Source organism: Gopherus evgoodei, unplaced genomic scaffold, assembly GCF_007399415.2.
Source record: "Gopherus evgoodei ecotype Sinaloan lineage unplaced genomic scaffold, rGopEvg1_v1.p scaffold_33_arrow_ctg1, whole genome shotgun sequence".
In the NCBI taxonomy this organism is placed as follows: Eukaryota; Metazoa; Chordata; order Testudines; family Testudinidae; genus Gopherus; species Gopherus evgoodei.
The window spans coordinates 1798074-1820094 of record NW_022060005.1 but is presented as its reverse complement, the minus strand read 5'-3'; the positions used below and the strand labels follow the sequence as shown (position 1 = coordinate 1820094).

At 44.9% G+C, this 22021-nt stretch overlaps 1 protein-coding gene across 1 annotated transcript; it reads right to left on the bottom strand.

Moving 5' to 3' along the window:
• Positions 1-19047: 19047 nt before the first annotated feature.
• On the bottom strand, positions 19048-21668 carry LOC115641053 (olfactory receptor 287-like). Its single transcript, XM_030544167.1, has one exon. It carries the CDS (start codon positions 20874-20876, stop codon positions 19950-19952), a length of 927 nt encoding a protein of 308 aa, XP_030400027.1. The 5' UTR covers positions 20877-21668; the 3' UTR covers positions 19048-19949.
• Between the last annotated feature and the right edge of the window lie 353 nt (positions 21669-22021).

The following is a 22021-nucleotide window of genomic DNA, read 5'->3' as shown; positions in this document are numbered from 1 at the left end:
GTCTTACATGGCATCAAACTCCTCACTCTGGATATCCATTAAGTCCTGGATCTCCGGATGAGGATTCTTTAAATTTGGAATGTTGGCATAGGTGGCTTCTTTTAAGGAAGCATTTAGCGTGGCATAATGCAGGCGATCCTCATTGGCTAAAGTCGATTCCATTAATGGGTTAAGGGATACTAACTGTGGTGGGGTATAGGAACGGGAAGTTGCACAAGGGCATGTGCAATGTGACCAGCAACAACAGCAACACCAGCAACAGATACACACAACAGTAAACGTGCTAATGCCAAGGAGGAGCCATACGTACCAGGGGTGATGGGGTGACTGAACACTTTTTGTGAATTGGCAGAGAATGTCGCTTTTAACACAGAGGGAAGATACTAAGTGAACAGTTTGGAGGGCGTTCAGAGCATCCTGATAAACAGTTTCTAAATAATGAATTTGAGTTTGCAATTGCGAAATAGATTGAATGTCTGGTAGGAGAGATAACAATGAGTGGAAACGGTCAGGGACAACAGAGGTCCAGTCGAAAGGAACCTGAAATTCTAAATAAACCTGATAATCTTTTTCTGCGGGCCAGTAGATGTTATGAGTACCTGAGCTAGTGTGGAGGTTAAAGGCCACATCATGTATGATTGATGAATTGACATGAACACAACTGCTATTGACGGACAAAAGGGTATGGGAGGCTAAGTCTTGCAGACTGCCAAGACCCTCCCAACATACCCGGTGATGGACAGTTACCACCTCTCCGGGGTGTAGTTTTCTAAAGCATTGTAGTTGTGGAGGCTGTAAGGGCCAATAGGTCCAGAGATCACCTAGACCTATCCAAAGGTCAGGGGTTATAGCTGGGGCACCGATTAAGAAGCGGTTAGGACCGCCAGGGGGCTTAATTTCCGAAACATCTCGATGAATTACCCAGTCCCACAAGCAACCACCCCAAGGACCTGGGAGAATACGATAAGTGGGGGCCCAAAATCCTTTCACGGGTCCATAAGCCCAGAAGGAACATTGTGAGCGCCAACACTTCCATTTAGAGAACTTCCACGTATGCCTCCATGGCCACAAATCGAGGGGTATGCCAGATGTATTAGTAAGGGCAATGGGCCAACGCTGCTGTTCGAGGTCCTTACGTAAGGAAAAAAGGATAGTGTTAAGATAATCCTGTACTTCTGAACAGGCTTGATTCCACTGCAATACCTTTCCTGACGTAGCAACCTGGTGGACCATTTGCTTAAGCAGGTCCTGGGTAACAATGCTTAGTGCCGAAATAGTATGGAGTGCGCCTATGCCGGCCTTCTCCTCAGTAATCTGAGCCCCAGAGATAAACCCTGCAACCTGGTCTAATTGCCCCAGATGACCCTCATGTTAGTCGAGCTTGTTGTTCCATTAGGCGTACGGCTGCGCCCTTAGAGCAGTTAGAGTAAGTGGCGGTGATTTGAAAGTGGGTGAGGGGAAAAGAGAAATGGATGGTCCCTAAAGTGGCATTTAGGATTGTCCATTTAAATCCTGATAGGTGAGGCTTTTCTGTATGCTCATACCATAACTGTTGGCTTTGAACCTGAATGCCCTCCTTAGCCAATGAAGTGTTAATTGAATGGGAAGGGGTATATTGAAGTAGAGTGCAGATGATATTTGCAGTGAGGGGGAGGTCCTGAACACAAAGAAATCCTACAGTGGCTAAGCATACCCTTTCAACTGTAACAGTAGTTCTGGTGGCACGAGTGGCTATAAAGCATTCTGGACCTTTTCCAGTAAGTGGCCAACAAGTGCCTGGGACTAGCATAAGGTCTATATTATGGTCAGTGTCCCATGTGTCTATATAAATTTCAGCTTGATCAGGTTGTCCTGCATAAGTAACATAAAAGGTTACATTACGATAAATCCTAATATCCATTTAACTCCACAACCGTTTTGACCACAGTTCCCTCCCTGTCACCACACTATGTACCGTCTCTTATACCACGGCCAATTTTACGTCCTCAACAGTAAGAGTCTTTTGTGGCTTAATTTCAGAGGCTTCTCGAGACCTTCTTACTGTTTCCCTTTCCCCAGCAAAAGTCTTTACATCACACAAGGGGGAGCGTGGAGTTGTCGTAACTTTTGGTTTCGGTGTTGACGGAAAAGACAGCGGAGTGACCTTTTGAACAGTCCTGAGAGCAGAAAAGAGTCATAAACGTTTAGAAGAAACATAAGAAACATCAGGGCGGAGATGAACCAAATAGGGGGCATCAGCCATTTTTGCACTCGTGCAGTCTGTTTGATTTTGGTTTGTGGGTCAGTCATGACGGATTACACAACTTGCCGACCTTGAAGGTGGTACTTGGGTTCCCGCTCGGGTTCACCTGTTGACGCTGCCAACTGAGGCTGTGGAACGAATGGGGCGCTGGCGGGATCCAAAGGAGGTGCTACCTTCTTGCAATGAGACGCGTGTACCCAATTTGGGAGTCCTTGGCACTTCACTGCAGTATGGGTAGTTTACAAGACCTGGAACGGGCCCTTCCACGGCTCCAAGGCAGACTTTCGCTGGAACACCTTACAGCAAACCCAATCACCAGGCTCCAAGGGATGGCATGCAGTCTCGGCTGGATCTGGTAGGGCACTCTGGACCTGGGAATGAACAAACTTAACATGCCTAATTAGTGCCTTGCAATATTCTAACACTTTTTCATTGCAGAGTTGTAAGTTCAGGGAGTTAGGGGAAAGAGGCGGGGACACTGGCATCCTCATTGGTCTAGCCATGAGAATCTCATGAGGAGATAATCCATGCTTGCGCATGGGAGTGTTTCTCATTTGCATTAATGCCAGAGGGAGTGCATCTGGCCACTTGAGGCCTGTTTCCGCACACAGTTTTGCCAGCTTGTTTTTCAGGTCCCCATTTTTCCGTTCCACTGCTCCCGCCCTCTGAGGGTGGTGAGCACAGTGTAAACGTTGGGGTCCATGGAGGGCCCTGCAGATTTGTTGAGTGATTTGACCTGTAAAATGGGTTCCCCTGTCACTATTAATTGAGACAGGGATTCCAAAGCAAGGAATAAATTCCTTAAGCAATTTCTTCGCTACTGTAGTTGAGTCTGCCTTTGCACACGGGTATGCTTCCACCCACCCGGAGTACCTGCATACACATACAAGCACATGCTCATATGAACAGCACTTAGGCATATTTATGAAGTCTATTTGGATATTTACAAATGGTCCCCACGGCGGCGGATGTGCTGCCTGGATTGTTTGAACAGGTCGCCCACTGTTATATGCCAAGCAGATAGGACACGTTCGGCCTTGTGAACTTTGGAGCATACCAATGTTTAAGTACAGAAGCAATCATCCCCTCCTTGCCTACATCGGCCAGCCCGTGTGCTGGCCGGGCAAGGTGGGGAAGCAAAGCCAAGGGTGCCACCAGGCGGCCTTCTGGTGTATACCACAAGGCATCATCCGGATGTTTGGAACAGCCGGATTGTCTCCAGCGGTCCTTCTCATCCTCTGGTGCTGACTCCTGCGTAAGTACTAGATCCTGCAAAGGGTCGACTAAGGAGATGGGTTGGAATATACAAAGAGCAAATATTTTAGTAGAAGCCGGAGACCCTGAAAGGGCCGCCTGCCTGGCGGAGGCATTCCGTCAGGGCATTTTCTCGAGTAACATCGTCATGGGGCTTTTGATGGGCTGCACATTTAACCACAGCAATAGCAGAGGGTAATTGTAAGGCAGATAAAAGAGCATTAACATATGGGCCGTGGCTAATAGGTGCTCCGGTAGAAGTAAGAAATCCTCTATATTTCCACAACTGCCCATAATCATGCACTACTCCAAAAGCATATCTAGAATCAGTATAAATAGTAACAGACACACCGGTTGCCAAGCAACAGGCTCGAGTAAGGGCAAACAGTTCAGCAACTTGGGCTGACTTCACTGAAGGAAGGGAAAAAGCTTCTATAATGCTTTGTTGGTTGCACACAGCATAGCCTGCTACCAGCTGTCCTTCTGAATTCCTTAAACAGGAACCATCCACATAATAAATTAACTCTGGGTTTTGCAGGGGAATATCCTGCAGATCAGGTCTGGGAGCAGATAATTCAGCAGTTATAGATAAGCAATCATGGGGTTCCCCATCGGTTGCCGTTGGGAGAAGGGAAGCAGGATTAGTACTGGGACACCTAACTAAAGTAACATTTGCAGCATTTAAAAGAAGCATTTCATACTTTGTGAGCCGAGAGTTAGAAAGGTGCTGAGTTTTACTTTTAGTAAGAAGGGCTGTAACAGCATGTGGAACTGCAACAGTTAACGGACTGCCGAGAACTAGGGAGGCGGAAGCTTCAACTAACATTGCAGCTGCCGCAATAGATCGAAGGCAGGGGGGTAACCCAGCTGCCACCAGATCCAATGAGGAACTGAAATAAGCTATGGGTCTGTTTTTCTCTCCATGGGTTTGAGTAAGAACACCCTGGGCTGAACCCTCCTTTTCATGACAGAAGAGGGTAAAAGGTTTTTTATAATCAGGATAGGCCTAGAGCGGGGGCTTTAGCTAAAGCAATTCTAATTTGCTGGAATGCTTCTTCCACTTCTACAGGCCATGAGATAGGGTCAGTGACTTTATTGAGGGTTAAATCTTGCAAGGGTCGCACAGGAGATGCGTAACCCAGGATCCATTGCCTACAATAGCCTGCCATTCCCAGAAATCCTCTGAGCTGCTGCTGATTGCAGGCAAAACTGAGGAATTACTTAAATTACTCCCCATATTTTTCTGTATTTGTTTTATAGGCAGTGCAGGTTTTCAATTACATAACATTGTGTACATTTTTCAGCTAATTTAACTAAATTGTTTATGACCAAATCAAATAATTGCTATTCCATAATTTTCTTTGCCTGAATCTATTTACAAACATTTCACAGACACCAAGAACTTTCTTCTTTAGCATTTTTACAAAATTCAACTGCTGTTTCCTCCAGCAACTACAGAGTTAACTTCTCACTCTCCCTTAAATCACTTGCTTGTCTTCCAACAGCTAGTTTTATCAACTTAAGTCACCATTCAAAGTATGTCCTGGGTATTTGAAATTCCCATGCTTACACTTACTGACTCCTTCCTTTCACTACATTCTCAAAGTTTCCAACCCGTTTTTCAATCTCTCTGTCTGTTGCCTGCCCGCCTGGGCCTGATCCTGCTTTTCTTGCTACATTATTTCTTTCATGGGCACAAGCATTGTCCCACTACCAATTTGGCAAGGAGAGAGGGCCTCCCGACCAAATCCCCTTCTATCTATCCACGCACACCCATTCACATACACACACCACATCCAGCTACATCCTGTTCAACGATCAACATTTTTTTTTTTTTTAATGTCTGGACTCAACGCAATCTTTCCCTGAGGCAACAACAACCCTTCATCATCGGTGCACTACAAAAGAGAATAATAACAGGGCTACAAACAATAAATAAAATAGGGAGAACAACAGCATAAACAGCACAATAAAATTCCTTCCTCGGTATAGTTTGAGAGGAGGGATTTTAACTATATTTTTGGGAAGTGGTCTTGCTGGGTTCAGGCAAATTTCAGCCAGCTGGGCAGATCCAATGTGCCCAACCTGGTCAGCATGATCGGCTCACAATGCCCACAGGGAGGGAGAGACCTTAACCAACAGTTCCTGTTGCAACGAGGAAGGGCTGGGGTCGGTCTTCTCCTTAGAGTGTTCCTTTAAAAAGCTGCCAGGGCCTTATTGTGAGCGGGATCAGGCATATCCCGATACACACCATTTGGGTACAACAGATTGTACAATTTAATTCACACAAAAAAAATTTTTCCTAATGGGTTGACGGGAGAACATGGACTAAGAAGAAATGCATGTCGGTTAAAGAGACCAAAAAAAAAAAACAAAAAAAAACGGTACAGAGTGGGGAATGGGAGCATTTCCCACTCCTATTTGCAGTCACAACTTTGGAAGAAAGGGGCACAGTGGAGAAATCTTGTGTAGAGCTTATGTAGAAACCTTAGAGTAGAGCTAGAAGCTCCCGTATCAACCAAGCAGGGGGTAGGGACACCATTTATTAGGGGGCAGTGGAGCAGGAAGAGGCAATCCCTCCTGCCGTGGGTACTGTCTAGGGGGTCGCGTAGGGCAGTTTTTGATAAGGTGTCCCTCCTTTTGACAGTATTTGCACTGGATTTTTGGGCAATTGGCTTTCCAATGTCCCTTCTGCCCACATAAAAAACAGGCCGAGGGGCTAGGGTTAGTCAGGGGGTTATTTCCTATCCCTCCTCCCTATAATCCGGATGATCAAAATGGGTTCCCTTGGGAAAAGTCTCCAACCACGAATTCCACAACAGGCTCTGGAAACGGAGGAATCCTCCATGGTTCTGCCTCCCCATCTCCCCCGGGTTCTAGCAGACCAACACCTCCTATGACCCCTCCAAGTGACTCCTCATCTCAGTCAACTCTGTCATCAGAGTTGAGAGACGCCCTTGGGGCGATAACAACAACTGGAGAGTTGTTGCTGACCAAGTGGCAACTTGAGGCGAGCAAAGAAAACATAGACTGGGAGGAGGGGGATATAGATTGGGAAAAGGTGTCTCCAGATTCTCCGCTACGGCGGCTGTCAGGTACTATAGCCGAAATGAAGCAGCTTATGACATTACCAAAATATAAATCCATTCTAGAGAATCCCTCTCTCGACCGTGATTTCGTAGCCCTTCACACTCGCGGTAGGGCTCTGCTGCATAAGGCTGCACACATAAAACCCCCGCCCAAGACCGTTACTAACTTTCCCCTTCGCCAATTGCCAGGCCAAGAGGGTTAGTGACAGTACATGCCCCCTGGTCACCTGGTGATCTGTACAACCTTATTAAAAAGTTTCCAAAAATCAGGGAAGATCCCGTTAAATTCCAAGAACAATTGGGTATGATAGTTAGGTGCTATAACCCCTCACATGCTGATATGCACCAACTGTTATCAGCTATTGTGCCCAAAGAAACCCTTACCCGCCTTTATGCTAGGGTAAATTGGCCAGATGACCCCAGTACTGTAACTAAGGCTCAATTTAACAAAATAAGAACTGACTTAGTTAACGAAGTTCTCAACATATGCCCAAAGAAAGAACATGCCCCGAGAGGGCTAGTTCTCAAGTGTCTTGCAAAGCTACCTCTTACCAACGGGCAGAACTCCTGTGGTGCCTAATGCGGCACTGCTGGCTCAGTCACTGGGAGCACGTCAGGGCTCGGCCAGATGTAGGGGACCTGGGCAACGGTGATGACAGTAGAGTTCCAACACAATGGAAAGGATTTTCCAAGGGACCTAATGGACTTAGGCACCAGATCACTTTGAAATGGAAGTTGGACTCTTAACTTCCATAAAAAAAACAGGAGTACTTGTGGAACCTTAGGGTATGTCTACATTACAGGATTATTCCGATTTTACAGAAACCGTTTTTAAAAATCAGATTGTATAAAGTCGAGTGCGCACGGCCACACTAAGCACATTAATTCGGCTGTGTGTGTCCATGTACCAAGGCTAGTGTAAATTTCCGGAATGTTGCACTGTGGGTAGCTATCCCATAGCTATCCCATAGTTCCCGCAGTCTCCCCCGCCCATTGGAATTCTGGGTTGATATCCCAGTGCCTGATGGGGCAAAAAACATTGTCGCGAGTGGTTCTGGGTACAGCCTCACCCCTCCCTCCGTGCAAGTAGCAGACAATTGTTTTGCGCCTTTTTTCCTGGGTGAACTGTGCAGATGCCATAGCACGACAAGCATGGACCCTGCTCAGCTCGAGACAGCAATCATGGACATTGTAAACACTTTGCGCATTCTTGTGCAGTCAATGCTGAACCAGGTTCTGCAAAATCAGTCGAGAAGGAGGCGGCTATGGCAGCGTGGTGATGAGAGTGATGAGGACATGGACACAGAATTCTCTCAAACTATGGGCCCCTGTGCTTTGGAGATCATGCTGGTAATAGCCATTGAACACCGATTTTGGGCCCAGGAAACAAGCACAGACTAGTGAGACTGCATAGTGTTGCAGGTGTAGGACGATTCCCAGTGGCTGTGAAACTTTCGCATGGTAAGGAGACTTTCCTGAAACTTTGTGACTTGCTTTCCCCAGCCCTGAAATGCCAGAATACCAAGATGAGAGCAGCCCTCACAGTGGAGAAGCGAGTGGCAATAGCCCTCTGGAAGCATGCAATGCCAGACAGCTACCGGCCAGTTGGGAATCAATTTGGAGTGGCCAAATCTACTGTGCCAGCCTCTGTGATGCAAGTAGCCAAAGCAATCATTAAGCTGCTGCTACAAAAGGTTGTGACTCTTGGAAATGTGCAGGTCATAGTGGATGGCTTTGCTGCAATGGGATTCCCTAACTGTGGTGGGGCGATAGATGGAACCCCTATCCCTATCTTGGCACTAGAGCACCAGGGCACCAAGTACATAAACTGGAAGGGGTACTTTTCAATAGTGCTGCAAGCACTGGTGGATCACAAGGGACGTTTCACCAACATCCACGTGGCATGGCCGGGAAGGGTTCATGATGCTCGCATCTTCAGGAACACTACTCTGTTTAAACGGCTGCAGCAAGGTACTTACTTCCCGGACCAGAAAATAACAGTTGGGGATGTTGAAATGCCTGTAGTTATCCTTGGGAACCCAGCCTATCCCTTGATGCCATGGCTCATGAAGCCGTACACAGGCAGCCTGGACAATAGTCAGGAGTTCTTCAACTACAGGCTGAGCAAGTGCAGAATGGTGGTAGAAAGTGCATTTGGCCGTTTAAAGGTGCGCTGGCGCACATTAGTGACTCACTCAGACCTCAGTCAAACCAATGTCCTCATTGTTATTACTGCTTGCTGTGTGCTCCACAATCTCTGTGAGAGTAAGAGGGAGACCTTCATGGCAGGGTGGGAGGCTGAGGCAAATCACTTGGCCGCTGATTACGTGCAGCCAGACAACAGGGCGATTAGAAGAGCACACCAGGAAGCAGTGCGCATCAGAGAAGCTTTGAAAACCAGTTTCATCATGTGCCAGGGTGCGGTGTGACTGTTGTGTTTGTTTCTCCTTGATGAACCCCACCCCCTTGATTAACTCATTCCCTGTAAGCCACCCACCCTGCCCCTTCGATTACCGCTTGCTTCCTAAGGAAATAAAGTCACTCTCATTTAAAATTCATGTATTCTTTATTAATTAATTATACAAAGAGGGAGAGAACTGACAAGGTAGCCCGGGTGCTGTTTGGGAGGAGGATAGGAGGGAAGGAAAAGGCAACTAAAAAAATTGCAAAATAATGACAGCCATTTGGTTGGGCTGTCCACTGGGGTGGAATGGGCAGGTGCACGGAGCCTCTCCCCCATGCGTTCTTAGTCGTCTGGTGGGTGAGGAGGCTAAGGAACATGGTGAGGGGAGAGGGCAGTTATACAGGGGCTGCAGTGGCACTCTGTGATCCTGCTGCTGTTCCTGAAACTCCACCCGATGCTGGAGTATGTCTGTTTGACTATGTAGCAGCCCCAGCATTGCATCATGCCTCCTCTGATCTTCCTGCCGCCACCTCTCATCTCGAGCGTCTCTCCTCTCCTCACATTCACTGGCATCTTTCCTGTCCTTTGATACCACGTCCTTCCATTCATTTAGATGAGCTCTTTCATTGCGGGTCATTTCCATGATTTCCAAGAACATTTCGTCTCGTGTCTTTTTTTTCCGCCGCCTTATCTGAGATAGCTTTTGGGATGGAAGAGGGAGACTTTAAAAATTTGCAGCTGCAGGAGGGAAGGGAAAAAGGGAGAGAAGTATTTAAAAAGATACATTTTACAGAACAATGGCTATATCCTTTCACAGTGAACAACACTATTCACCTTAGATAGCATATGTGATCTCACTACAAGGTCGCATTTTGCATCTTAATATTGAGTGCCTGTGGCTTTGGTGTTAGAGATCACAGACGCAGGTCTGGGCATCAGAATTCGGCTTGCATGCGGCCATAGTAAGCCATTGTCTTTTGGCTTCTTCAGCCTTCATATATCCAGCGCCCTCCTTTCCCAAATAGCAAGCAAAGCCCGTTGAGTGCTGCTTCTTTCCTGTTAATATGCAGCACCAGAACTGCCCCCATCCAATTCTCTGGGATAATCACTTTACCCCTCCCCCCAACACATGGCTGGTATCATGGAAGATCGCTGCTAGCCACCCTCCCCTGCACCGTGTGGCTGCTAGCAGGGAAGATCCCAGCTAGCCAAATGCAAAAAAGCTCAGCCCCAGTCACCCCCCCTCCCCCTGCTTGGCTAAATGCAGGGAAGGATTTCTTTTAAACCACAGGCAAACAGCCCAGCCATCTCTGTCCCCTTAATTAAATTCCTGAATTTCAACCAGGTTACCATGAACGATATCACTCTCCTGAGGATAACACAGCGAGATAAATAATGGATGTTGCTTGAATGCCAGCAAACACCGGGACCATACACAGCTAGGCTTTGTCATGCAATGATACCAGATTACTTGCTACATGCATGGCGTGGTCAAGTGTCCTACCATGGAGGATGGAATAAAGCTGCGCTGCCCAGAAACCTTCTGCAAAGGCTTTTGGAGTACCTCCAGGACAGCTTCATGGAGATGTCCCTGGAAGATTTCCGTTCCATCCGCAGACATGTTAACAGACTTTTCCAGTAACTGTTCTGGCCGCGAATGCATCCCAAGTCCTCAGGGCAAATAAATCATTAAAAACTTGCTTTTAAACTATGTTTTATATTTACAAAGATACAGTCACCAGTGGTCCCTTCCATGGCTTCATTGTGTGGGATAGTGGCTTGGGAGGGCAGGGAGGGTAATTCCATGAGGGTGAGAAAAAGCTCCTGGCTGTTGGGGAGAACGGAGTGCTGTGTGCTCTCTGCAAGTTCATCCTTCTCTTCCTCCTCCTCACCTTCCCCGTCCGAAGAATCCTCAGGCATGGCTGAGATTACAACCCCCACCTCGGAATCCATGGACAGGAGTAGGGTAGTGGTGGCGGACCTCCCTAGAATTGCATGCAGCTCAGCATAGAAGCGGCATGTTTTCAGCCCTGCCCCGGACCTTCTGTTTGCTTCTTTGGTTTTCTGGTAGGCTTGTCTGAGCTCCTTAACTTTCACTCTGCACTGCACTGAGTCCCTGGTGCGGCCTGTCTGCATCATGGCCTTGGAAATTTTTTCAAATGTTTTTTCGTTTCATCTTTTGGAACGGAGTTCTGTTAACATGGAATCCTCTCCCCATACAGCGATCAGATCCAGTACCTCCCTTGCAGTCCATGCTGGAGCTCTTTTTCAATTCTCAGGAGACTGCATTGTTACCTGTGCTGGTGAGCTCTCCACGCTGGCCAAACAGGAAATGAAATTCAAAAGTTCGTGGGGCTTTTCCTGTCTACCTGGCCAGTGCATCCGAGTTCATATGGCTTTCCAGAGCGCTCACAATTGTGCATTGTGGGATACCACCCGGAGGCCAATACCGTCGAATTGTGGCCACACTAACCCTAATCCTACATGGCAATTCCGATTTCAGCGCTACTCCCCTCGTCGGGGAGGAGTACAGAAATGGGTTTGAAGAGCTCTTTATATCTATAAAGGGCTTCGCTGTGTGGACGGGTGCAGAGTTTAATCGGTTTAATGCTGCTAAATTCGGTATAAACGTGTAGTGTAGACCAGGCCTTAAAGACTAACAAATTTATTTGAGCATAAGTTTCATGGGCTAAAACCCACTTCTTAGATGCAGATACAGACTAACATGGCTGCTACTCTGAAGCTTAACTTCCATAGACGCCTCTGAGAATCTCATCCTGGAGAGCAATGGGGATTAGGTCATGGTAGGGTCAATCTACGCTTTTCCACTGAGAACAGATGCAGGGGATGGATGGGAAACTCCTGCTAATACTTTGAAAGCTGCTGCTGTTGTACGTGCTCTCGTAGCCACTAATGTTGCAATCATGATGTGTGATTTGGTTCCTAGTGGCTATAATTTGGAACAGCGCACATCCAACAGTAGATAAAAAATGAGACAAGATGAGATTATGCTGTGCAGGGCCACTAGAGGGCAGAGGAATGAGACAGGTGAAGCGTTGCTGCCCAGTGGACAGCAGCCAAAGTGGAAGGGCAAGAAAGGAGATGTTATGTTGCTAAATGACCAACTGAGGGAAGTGAAAAGGCAGGTGAAGCTGTATCATGGTGTATAAGTGGTGAGTAAAGAGCACTGAAGAGAAAAGGACCTCTGTGCTATGTAATGAATGTGGATAGAAGCAGATGTTAAATAGTGAGAAATGAGCTGTTCTACTATATAATGGGCACCAGGTGAAATAAAAGGCAAGAATGGGAAAGGAAAAAGAATGCACTCCTGGATAGCAGAGTAACAGGCTGTCATGCTGGGAAATGGACACTAAATGGCATCAGAGTAGAGGAAGTGGCGGAGAGGGGAGGTCAGAAATACTGACTAGTGACCAACAATTTTCAGCGACCAATACAATAATGGGAAAGTGGGGGAACGTCTACACTACAGAAGTATTTCTATTTTACATAAACCCGGTTTTGTAAAACAGATTGTATAAAGTCGAGTGCATGCGGCCACACTAAGCACATTACTTCGATGGTGTGCGTCCATGGTCCGAGGCTAGCGTCGATTTCTGCAGCGTTGCACTGTGGGTAGCTATCCCGTAGCTATCCCATAGTTCCCGCAGTCTCCCACGTCCCTTGGAATTCTGGGTTGAGATCCCAGTGCCTGATGGGGCAAAAATCATTGTCATGGGTGGTTCTGGGTAAATGTCATCAGTCATTCCTTCCTCCGGGAAAGCAATGGCAGACAATCATTTCGTGCCCTTTTTCCCTGGATTGCCCTGGCAGATGCCATAGCATGGCAACCATGGAGCCCGTTCAGCTTTTTTTTACTGTCACCATATGTGTATTGGATGCCGCTGACAGAGACGATACTGCAGCGCTACACAGCAGCATTCATTTGCTTTTGCATGATAGCAGAGATGGTTATTAGTTGTTCTGTATCATCTGCTGCCATTGTAAATTAGCAATGAGATGACAGTTATCTGTTGTTCTGTACTGTTCGCTGCTATCATGAGTGCCCCTGGCTCAGGTCCGCCAGGGGCGCAAAGGCAAAAATGGGAATGACTCCCCAAGTCAATCCCTCTTTTATGGTATCTAAAAATAGAGTCAGTCCTGCCTAGAATATGGGGCAACTGTACTAGAGAACCAGGGTATCAGAGAACTGGAGAGCACAACTGCTCCGTGTCAGATCCTGCGGAAATGATGAGCTGCATGCCATTCACAGGGATTGCCCCTGCAACAACCCTACCCGTTGCTTTTCTCCTCCCCAACCTTCCTGGGCTACTGTGGCAGCGTCCCCCCCATTTGTGTCATGAAGTTATAAAGAATGCAGGAATAAGAAACAGTGACTTGTTAGTGAGATAAAATGAGGGGGAGGCAGCCTCCTGGTGCTATGACAGTCCAGGCAGGACATTAAGCGGTGTAGGGGAGAGGAGCTCAGCATCCCGCTGCTATGACACTCCAGGCAGGACATTAAGCGGTGTGGGGGAGAGGAGCCCAGCATCCCACTGCTATGATAGTCCAGGCAGTACAGAATCTTTTCTTTACACATGAAAAAGAGGGGGCTGATTGAAGCTCAGCCTCCAGTTGCTATGATGAAGACAGTTATCAGCTGTTCTGTACCATCTACTGGGAATGACCAAGAATCATTCCTATTTTTACCCAGGCAGCCCCCCGGCCGCCCTCACCTGAGGCCGGCCAGCCAGGGGTATTCAGCAGTTATCAAGCATATTGCACCATCTGCCACCAAGGAGAGAAGAGGAGCGGATACTGCTCTTTACTGCCATAGCATCGCGTCTACCAGCAGCATTCAGTACACATAGGGCGACATTGAAAAAAGTCAAGAAACGATTTTTTCCCCTTTTCTTTCACGTGTGGCGGGAGGGGGTACATTGACGAGCTATACCCTGAACCACGCCGGACAATGTGTTTGAACCTAAAGGCATTGGGAGCTCAGCCAAGAGTGCAAATACTTTTCGGAGACTGCTGTGGACTGTGGGATAGCTGGAGTCCTCAATCCTCCCTCCCTCCCTCCATGACCGTCCATTTGATTCTTTGGCTTTCCATTACGCTTGTCACGCAGCACTGTGTAGCCTGGAGATTTTTCCAAACACTTTGGCATTTCGTCTTCTGTAACAGAGCTCTGATAGAACAGATTTCTCTCCTCATACAGCAATCAGATCCAGTATCTCCCGTATGGTCCATGCTGGAGCTCTTTTTGGATTTAGGACTGCATCACCACCCGTGCTGATCAGAGCTCCATGCTGGGCAAACAGGAAATGAAATTCAAAAGTTTGCAGGGCTTTTCCTGTTTACCTGGCCACTGCATCCGAGTTCAGATTGCTGTCCAGAGCGGTCACAGTGGTGCACTGTGGGATACCGCCTGGAGGCCAATACCGTCGATTTGCTTCCACACTAACCCTAATCCGATATGGTAATACCAATTTTAGCGCTACGCCTCTTGTTGGGGAGGAGTACAGAAACCGATTTAAAGAGCCCTTTATATCGATATAAAGAGCCTTGTAGTGTGGACGGGTACAGCATTAAATCGGTTTAACGTTGCTAAAATCGGTTTAAACGTGTAGTGTAGACCAGGCCTTAGATTGCTGTATGTGTGTCTGTACAGCATCTGGCACAGTGGAGCCCTGATCTCTCTTAGCACAGTCGGATCTAGTAGTTGCTCCTTTAATACAAGCAATAAATAGTAATAATTCACAGGATGGTGAAATTATGAGTCTGCATTTTCTCAGGGTTCTGGATGAAAGTGGTTTGGTTGCTGTGATCTAGGACACTGTCTCCTGTCCTTTGATTCCTCCCATGGTCAGGGAAACAGGACTTTGTACATTTTTTGTAAATAAACATGATTGCATCATAGATAGCAGGCTCCAGCATCAATATGTCCTAACTGGAACAAGCTGCAAGACCCTGATTTTTTGGCTAGCTGCTCAGGATAAAAGGGCTAATATTTAGGGCTGTCAATTAATCACTATTAACTCAAGCTATTAACTCAAACAAATTGACTTGATTAAAAAATTAATCATGATTAATTGCAGTTAAACTGTTAAACAATAATAGAATAGCAATTTAAATGTATTATAAGTGTTTTTGGATGTTTTTCTACATTTTCAAATATATTGATATAAATTACAACACAGAATACAAAGTCTACAGTGCTCACTTTATATTATTTAAATAGTATTATTATTAAAATTATTAATATTAAATTGCTATTCTATTGTTTAGCACTGTGATTAATTGTGATTTTTTTAATCTCGTGATTAATCGTGATTAATTTTTTTAATAGTTTGGCAGCCCTAATAAACATCCATCCCTTTTCTGAACAGTGAATCCGAGACCCCAGTGATACACAGCATTGAGTCACCATGCATAGTTTCAAAAAGTATTTATTTTCCTGAGTTTTAAATTTGTTACCTTGTCAATATCACTGGATGCTCTTTTTATGCCACACCATCTCACTAGGAGGTCCTGTTCAGTTGTTTGTCCACTGAGATCCTGAAATCATTTCCATTATTAGTATGATTTTATTATGTGTATTACCATCGTGTATAGGATCCCTAATCATGGATCAAGACTCCACTGGGCGAGGTGATGTACAAACACATGGATACAGATAGACCAGCAGAAGAGTAAGCAAACAATACTGGTCTGCATAACATGGAGTGGTCTCAACACCCCAGCAGCCTAGTTGTTGTCAAGTTTTTGTACACATCATGGCAAAGGAGAGTTTTAAGGCGGACTTTGAAGGATAATGAGTTTGTTTTGCAGGTGTTTATGGGGAACATCTCCCAGAAATAAGGGGGAAAGTTCCCTTCCACATTAGATAGACATCTCCCTTTCCCCCACATCATTCCCTGCTACACAGCCACCTGATTCCATAAAAATCATCACACTATCCTGCCCTCATCCTTCATCCAATGTTCCCAAAGTATTTAGACACCAGTTCCCACCATGAGTCACCAGCAAAGGCTGAATCTGGAAGCCTCAACACAAGGCACAGCCTTTTACCCCTGAGATAAAGGAGTAGTACTGTCAGCTGGGTAGCAGTAGCAGGCTATTATCCTCCAGGAAGCCCAGTCACTAGAGGATGACACAGCACACTAGGAGACCATGTGACTCAGTGGATTGATCACTAGGACTGGTCAGAAAACAAGAATTCTATTTTGTGAAAAACGGAGGTTTCAGCATTTGTTTTCAGTCCACACTGGAATGAAAAAGAAGCCTTTCAAAAGAGAGTGAGACACACTCCAGATCAACCAATAGCACAGTGCTTAGGGCACTCACCTGAGCTGTGAGAAGTTAACATCAAGTTCCTGCTCTTCCTGAGTGAGAGGAAGAAGGTCAAAGGGGTTTCCCACATCTCAGGTGATAGCTCTAACTACTAGGCTACAGGCTATTCTGGGATAGAAATTCCACTCTGGCCCTGAAGAACCTTCCCAAACTTCCCAATGAAATTGTCATTGAAACTGATATGCTTCGGCAAAACATTTTGGTTTGGTGAAAAGCTGTTTTTTTAAATGGAAAATGTTTTTTCTTAAACATTTTTCGATCAGCTTGATTGAGAATGGGCCTCAAACACAGGAGACCTAGCTCTGCTCCCAGCTCTATGGAAACTTTTCATTGCCATTGTCAAGGTTTTTTCCCCACTTTGAACTTTAGAGTACAAAAAGTGGGGACCTGCATGAATACTTCTAAGCTTAATTACTAGTTTAGGTCTGGTACACTGCCACCATCCAGAATTTAGTGTCTGGCACACTTTCTGTTCCCCCAAAACCTCCCCTGGGGAACACAGATCCAAAACCCCTTGGATCTTAAAACAAGGAGAAATTAACCATCCCCCTCCTTCTCCCCCCAGACTTTCCCCTCCCTGGGTTGCCTTGAGAGGCTTCACACAGATCCAAACTCCTTGGATCTTAAAACAAAGAGGAATTAACCATCCCCCTCCTTTTCCCCCCAGACTTTCCCCTCCCTGGGTTGCCTTGAGAGGCTTCACACAGATCCAAACTCCTTGGATCGTAAAACAAAGAGGAATTAACCTTTTCCCTCCTTTTCCCCCACCAGTCCCTGGTGAGTTCAGACCCAATCCCCTTGGGTCTTAAAACAAGGAAAAATCAATCAGGTTCTTAAAAAGAAAGCTTTTAATTAAAGAAAGAAAAGGTAAAAATTATCTCTGTAAAATCAGGATGGAAAATGCTTTACAGGATACTCAGATTCATATAGACGAGAGGGACCTCCCCCACCCCAGTCTTAGATTCAAAGTTACAGAGGTAAAAACAGAGGTAAAAATCTTTCCAGCAAAAAGAAACCATTACAAGTTGAGAAAAAAAAACATAAGACTAATCCACCTTGCCTGGCTATTACTTACAATTTTGAAACATGAAAGAATGAATCAGAAAGATTGGGAGAGAGCCTGGAATGATGTCCTATCCATCTCAGTCCCGAGAACAAACAAAGAATAAACAAAAAGCACAAACAAAGACTTCCTTCCACCAAGATTTGAAAGTATCTTGTCCCCCTATTGGTCCTCTGGTCAGGTGTCAGCCAGGTTTACTGAGCTTCTTAACCCTTTACAGGTAAAAGAGACATTAATCCTTAACCATCTGTTTATGTCACGCCCCTCAAATCTCAGACAGTGTGGAACCACACTGGCGGTGATTTCGTCCTAGAACATTAGAATAAACAGATTAATAAAACACATGCACCTTACATATACTACTAATTATGTAAACTACAAGACTTTTCACATTTTAAGCACAATTTTTAATCAGTTGTGTGATGTTATTGATATAAACTGGGACCATATAGAACATGGTTTGCAACCAAGGTCCTGTAGTGGCACCAAATCCTATGTAAAGGAGGTCATATAAGGTGTCTAAGACCAAGTTATGAGTTACTGGTTATGATTATGCTGTCTGTATGTCTGTATCATTTTGTAGTTGAGGTTATAAGTATTGGCTGTATACTGTCTATATTTCAAACTTATGCTGTGTTACTGGGAAAGATCCCAGACAAGTGGGTGTTAGCTCTGCTTAGCCTGCTTGATGGCCCATTAAGGACCATCAGCTACACAATTGACCCATTGAGAGGAGGCAGATACGCCTTGTGACTCAGCAGAGTGTGCAAAACTGGCCCATGTGACTGCAAACTCCATTTTGCTGTAATTTTCCACAGTAAGAACAAAGAAGTGTTCTTACACCTGGAAGTGCCTATATAAGGCTGATGCCTCATCTCCATCTTGTCTTCAATCCTGCTTCTTACCTCTGGAGGGACTTTGCTACAAACAGAAGCTCTGCACAAAGGACTGAATGACCCTCCCAGCTGGGGATGTTCTCCAGAGACATGATTTGAACCTGCAGTTTACTCCATCACTGCTACAAGCCTGAACTGAGAACTTTGCCATTACTGTATGTAATTGATTCCATTTAACCAATTCTAGCTCTCATCTCTATCTTTTTCCCTTTATGAATAAACCTTTAGATTTTAGATTCTAAAGGATTGGCAACAGCGTGATTTGTGGGTAAGATCTGACGTGTATATTGACCTGGGTCTGGGGCTTGGTCCTTTGGGATCAAGAGAACCTTTTTTCTTTCACTGGGGTGTTGGTTTTCATAACCATTCATCCCCAGGACAGGTGGCACTGGTGGTGATACGGGGAGACTGGAGTGTCTAAGGAAATTGCGTGTGTGACTTGTGATTAGCCAGTGGGGTGAAACCGAAGTCATTTTTGTCTGGCTGGTTTGGTTTGCCTTAGAGGTGGAAAAACCCCAGCCTAGGGCTGTAACTGCCCTGTTTGAGCAATTGGTCCTGAATTGGCACTCTCAGTTGGGTCCCGCCAGGACCGCATCATCACAGTCCTGCCGACTACGCCACTGTGACGCTGTTCTGATGGGTAATATCACTGTTTACTTTTAAGTATTTTTTTTTATTTTAATCCATTTAAATTTTCACAGTTACAGGAAATTATAGGGGGTGGGGGTGGGAGGAGAAGTGGCCAGGCAATTATTTACTGGCAGTAGACATTCAGATTAAAAAAGTTAAGCTTTATGAGCTGTTATAATACAAATTGTCAACATCACATGTCAAAATATCCACACCTAGATCCATGATTATATTTTATTGTTGTTTAGGTTGCAATTGTTAAAGGTGTTAAATTGCTAAGAGTTAGGCCCACAAATCCCATCAAAACTGAATCAGGTTTTGATGCCTAATTCCTGGAAAGGCTGAGCCTGATTTTAGCACCTAAATACCTTTGGCTTCTGGACCATAGAGCCTTGTCAAAATGTTGTAATAGAGCTAGATATATGTCAAATCATGTGAAAGATAATAAGAAGCTGTGTAATTTGCATCATTGTGTTGACAGATGTGACAAAGTATTATCACAGCTTTCCAGTCACATCCAAGTCTTCTAAAAGTTTTCAGAGAGTCTTATCAACATTTTCTGGATTGTAAGAAAAGTGATGTCAATGCTTGTGGAGCTACATCAAAAGTACTAGAGTGCTAAATGTCAGAAGCAAGTATCTGGGTAAAATGGAGAAATATATCATATCAGGCTAGTTTATATACACAAACAATGAGGACTTGATGAACACTGAAAATAACCCCCCCTTTCCATCATTCCAGCAGTTTAAAAGGGTCTTTCAGACCTTGTGAACTACAGTCACACCCATTTTAAGGTCCATTTACACTGCCAAAAGAATTCAAAGTTGCCTTATTGTAAATGAGACTCAGTCCCGGTAACATAGTTTCCAAATTCTGGGCCAAATTCTGCATTATTTTTATTTGATTATATTTAGATACCAAAAATGATTTATTTAATATTCATATGTTTTGATGGTTCACTTGATTTCCCCTCGCTGCCTGACTAAATCAGTGCTATCCAGGCCATTAGACAATAACGTCATGTCCTATGAAAAGCCTTTCTCATGATTTCCTTGACGTCTTTATTCCTTAGAGTGTAAATGAAAGGGTTAAGCAATGGTGTCACAATAGTATTGAAGACAGAGACATTTTTGCTCATGTCTAGTGAGTTCTGTTTAGAAGTCTTGACGTACAGGAAGATGGAGCAGCCGTACACTATAACCACAACGGTGAGATGGGCAGAGCAAGTGGAAAAGGTCCTTTTCCAGCCTTGGGCAGATGGGATTCTCAGGATGGTGGAGATGATGTAAATGTAAGAGATCAGGGTGACTGCACAGGAGCCCAGGATGACAATAAAGCACCTAGAAATGTACACCATCTCAAAAAGGCTCGTGTCTGTGCAGGAGAGCTCTATCCAAGAATCTATGTCACAGAAGAAATGGTTGATGACCGTAGGGCCACAGAAGGACAACCTGGTGATCAGAAATGCTGGCACAGAAATAGTCAGGAAGCCACCTACCCATGAGGCAATGGCCAACTGAATGAACAAGGTGCTGTTCATGATGGAGCTATAGCGCAATGGGTGGCATATGGCCAAATAGTGATCATAGGCCATGACAGCCAGGAGTAGAAATTCAGTGCAGCCTAGGGAGAAAACAAAGTACATCTGCAGGAGGCAGCTAAGGAAGGAGATGGTTTTGCTTTGGGACATGAGATTGGTAAGAGTCTTGAGGATGGTAGCTGTGGTGTACCAGATCTCCAGGAAGGAGAGATTGCAGAGAAAGTAGTACATAGGAGTGCGGAGGCGACGGTGGGTCCCCACTAAGGATATGATGGTGATGTTTCCTGTGAGTGTCAGGAGGTACATGAACGAGAATAGCATGAAGAGTGAGATCTGCAAATAACGAGAGCCAGGGAACCCAAGCAGAATAAATTCCTTCACATTGGTTTGATCTCTCTTCACCATTGGGGCCAGGTGGTGTACCTACCAAAACACATGAAACCATAAAGCGGAAACAAAAAAATACACAGGTGATTTTGTTAGATGCAGGTCATTGCTGACAGACAACAAACTGAGCAGTCACGTATATATCAGGATTCTGAACACAATTTATATGGTGTAGTGAACATTTAACTCTCAATGAGAGCTGGGAACCCTCAGCATGTTGTCGGCTCAGGGCATTAGACAGATATGGGCAACCATTCACCTACCAGAGCTGGAAACAGAACCCGGGCATCCAGATTTTCAGTTACTTTTTCTGAGCTACTAGAACACACTCCTCACCCTGAGCCTGAAACAGCACCCAAGAGTCCTGGCCTATATTTTCAAAAGAGACTATTGATTTGGGGGTGTCTCTGTTTTTAGATGTCTGCTTTGAGACATTTTAAAGGAAGGACCTAACTTCTAGTGGGCAGCTTGGGCCTCTGACTCTACCAACAAAAGGACTGTCCACTGTTGTCGCTGTTGTTGATGATGGTGATACTCTCGTATTTGACTTATACCTCCTCTGAACCATTGGTAATTGTAATGGTACCACAGACTTCCAGACTCCATTCTCACCTCTCATTTTGGTCATACTTTATAATAAAGGTTCAATTAATAAATAATTGATGCTTTAATAAATGCTTGAGCAATTTGTATTGTTTTCACCCATCAGAATATGTTGCTTATAACCCTGACAATCATTTGTAAAAATTTCTATTGATGCACATATAACCATCTGGAACATATATTGCTTATGTTTCTACAATACTTGTAATTTTTAATTGCTAATAGGAAGGCTTGGAAAAATTCATTTTTTTAAATAATTTCAACAGATAATATCAAAGTTTATTTTTAAGCCTTGTTTTTGTATTTTTGCACAGTTGTGCAAAAGCATGGGTTTTAAACATTTTTATTTTATTTTTATCAATTAAATTTCCATAGTGTGGGAAATTATGGCAGGGGCAGACAATGGGGGACTGTCAGGCAATAATTATTCAATGACCATACATGCTGAGATTCAAACATTTAAAGCTTTATAACTGTTAAAACACAAACTGTCAACATGATGTGTCAAAATACACAAATTAAATAGCTTTTAATCAAACTCTAATAAGTTCTCAAGCAGC

Bases quoted from the DNA above. Each gene is read 5' to 3' on its own strand.
- LOC115641053 (XM_030544167.1), bottom strand. From the start codon at position 20,876: ATGGTGAAGAGAGATCAAACCAATGTGAAGGAATTTATTCTGCTTGGG.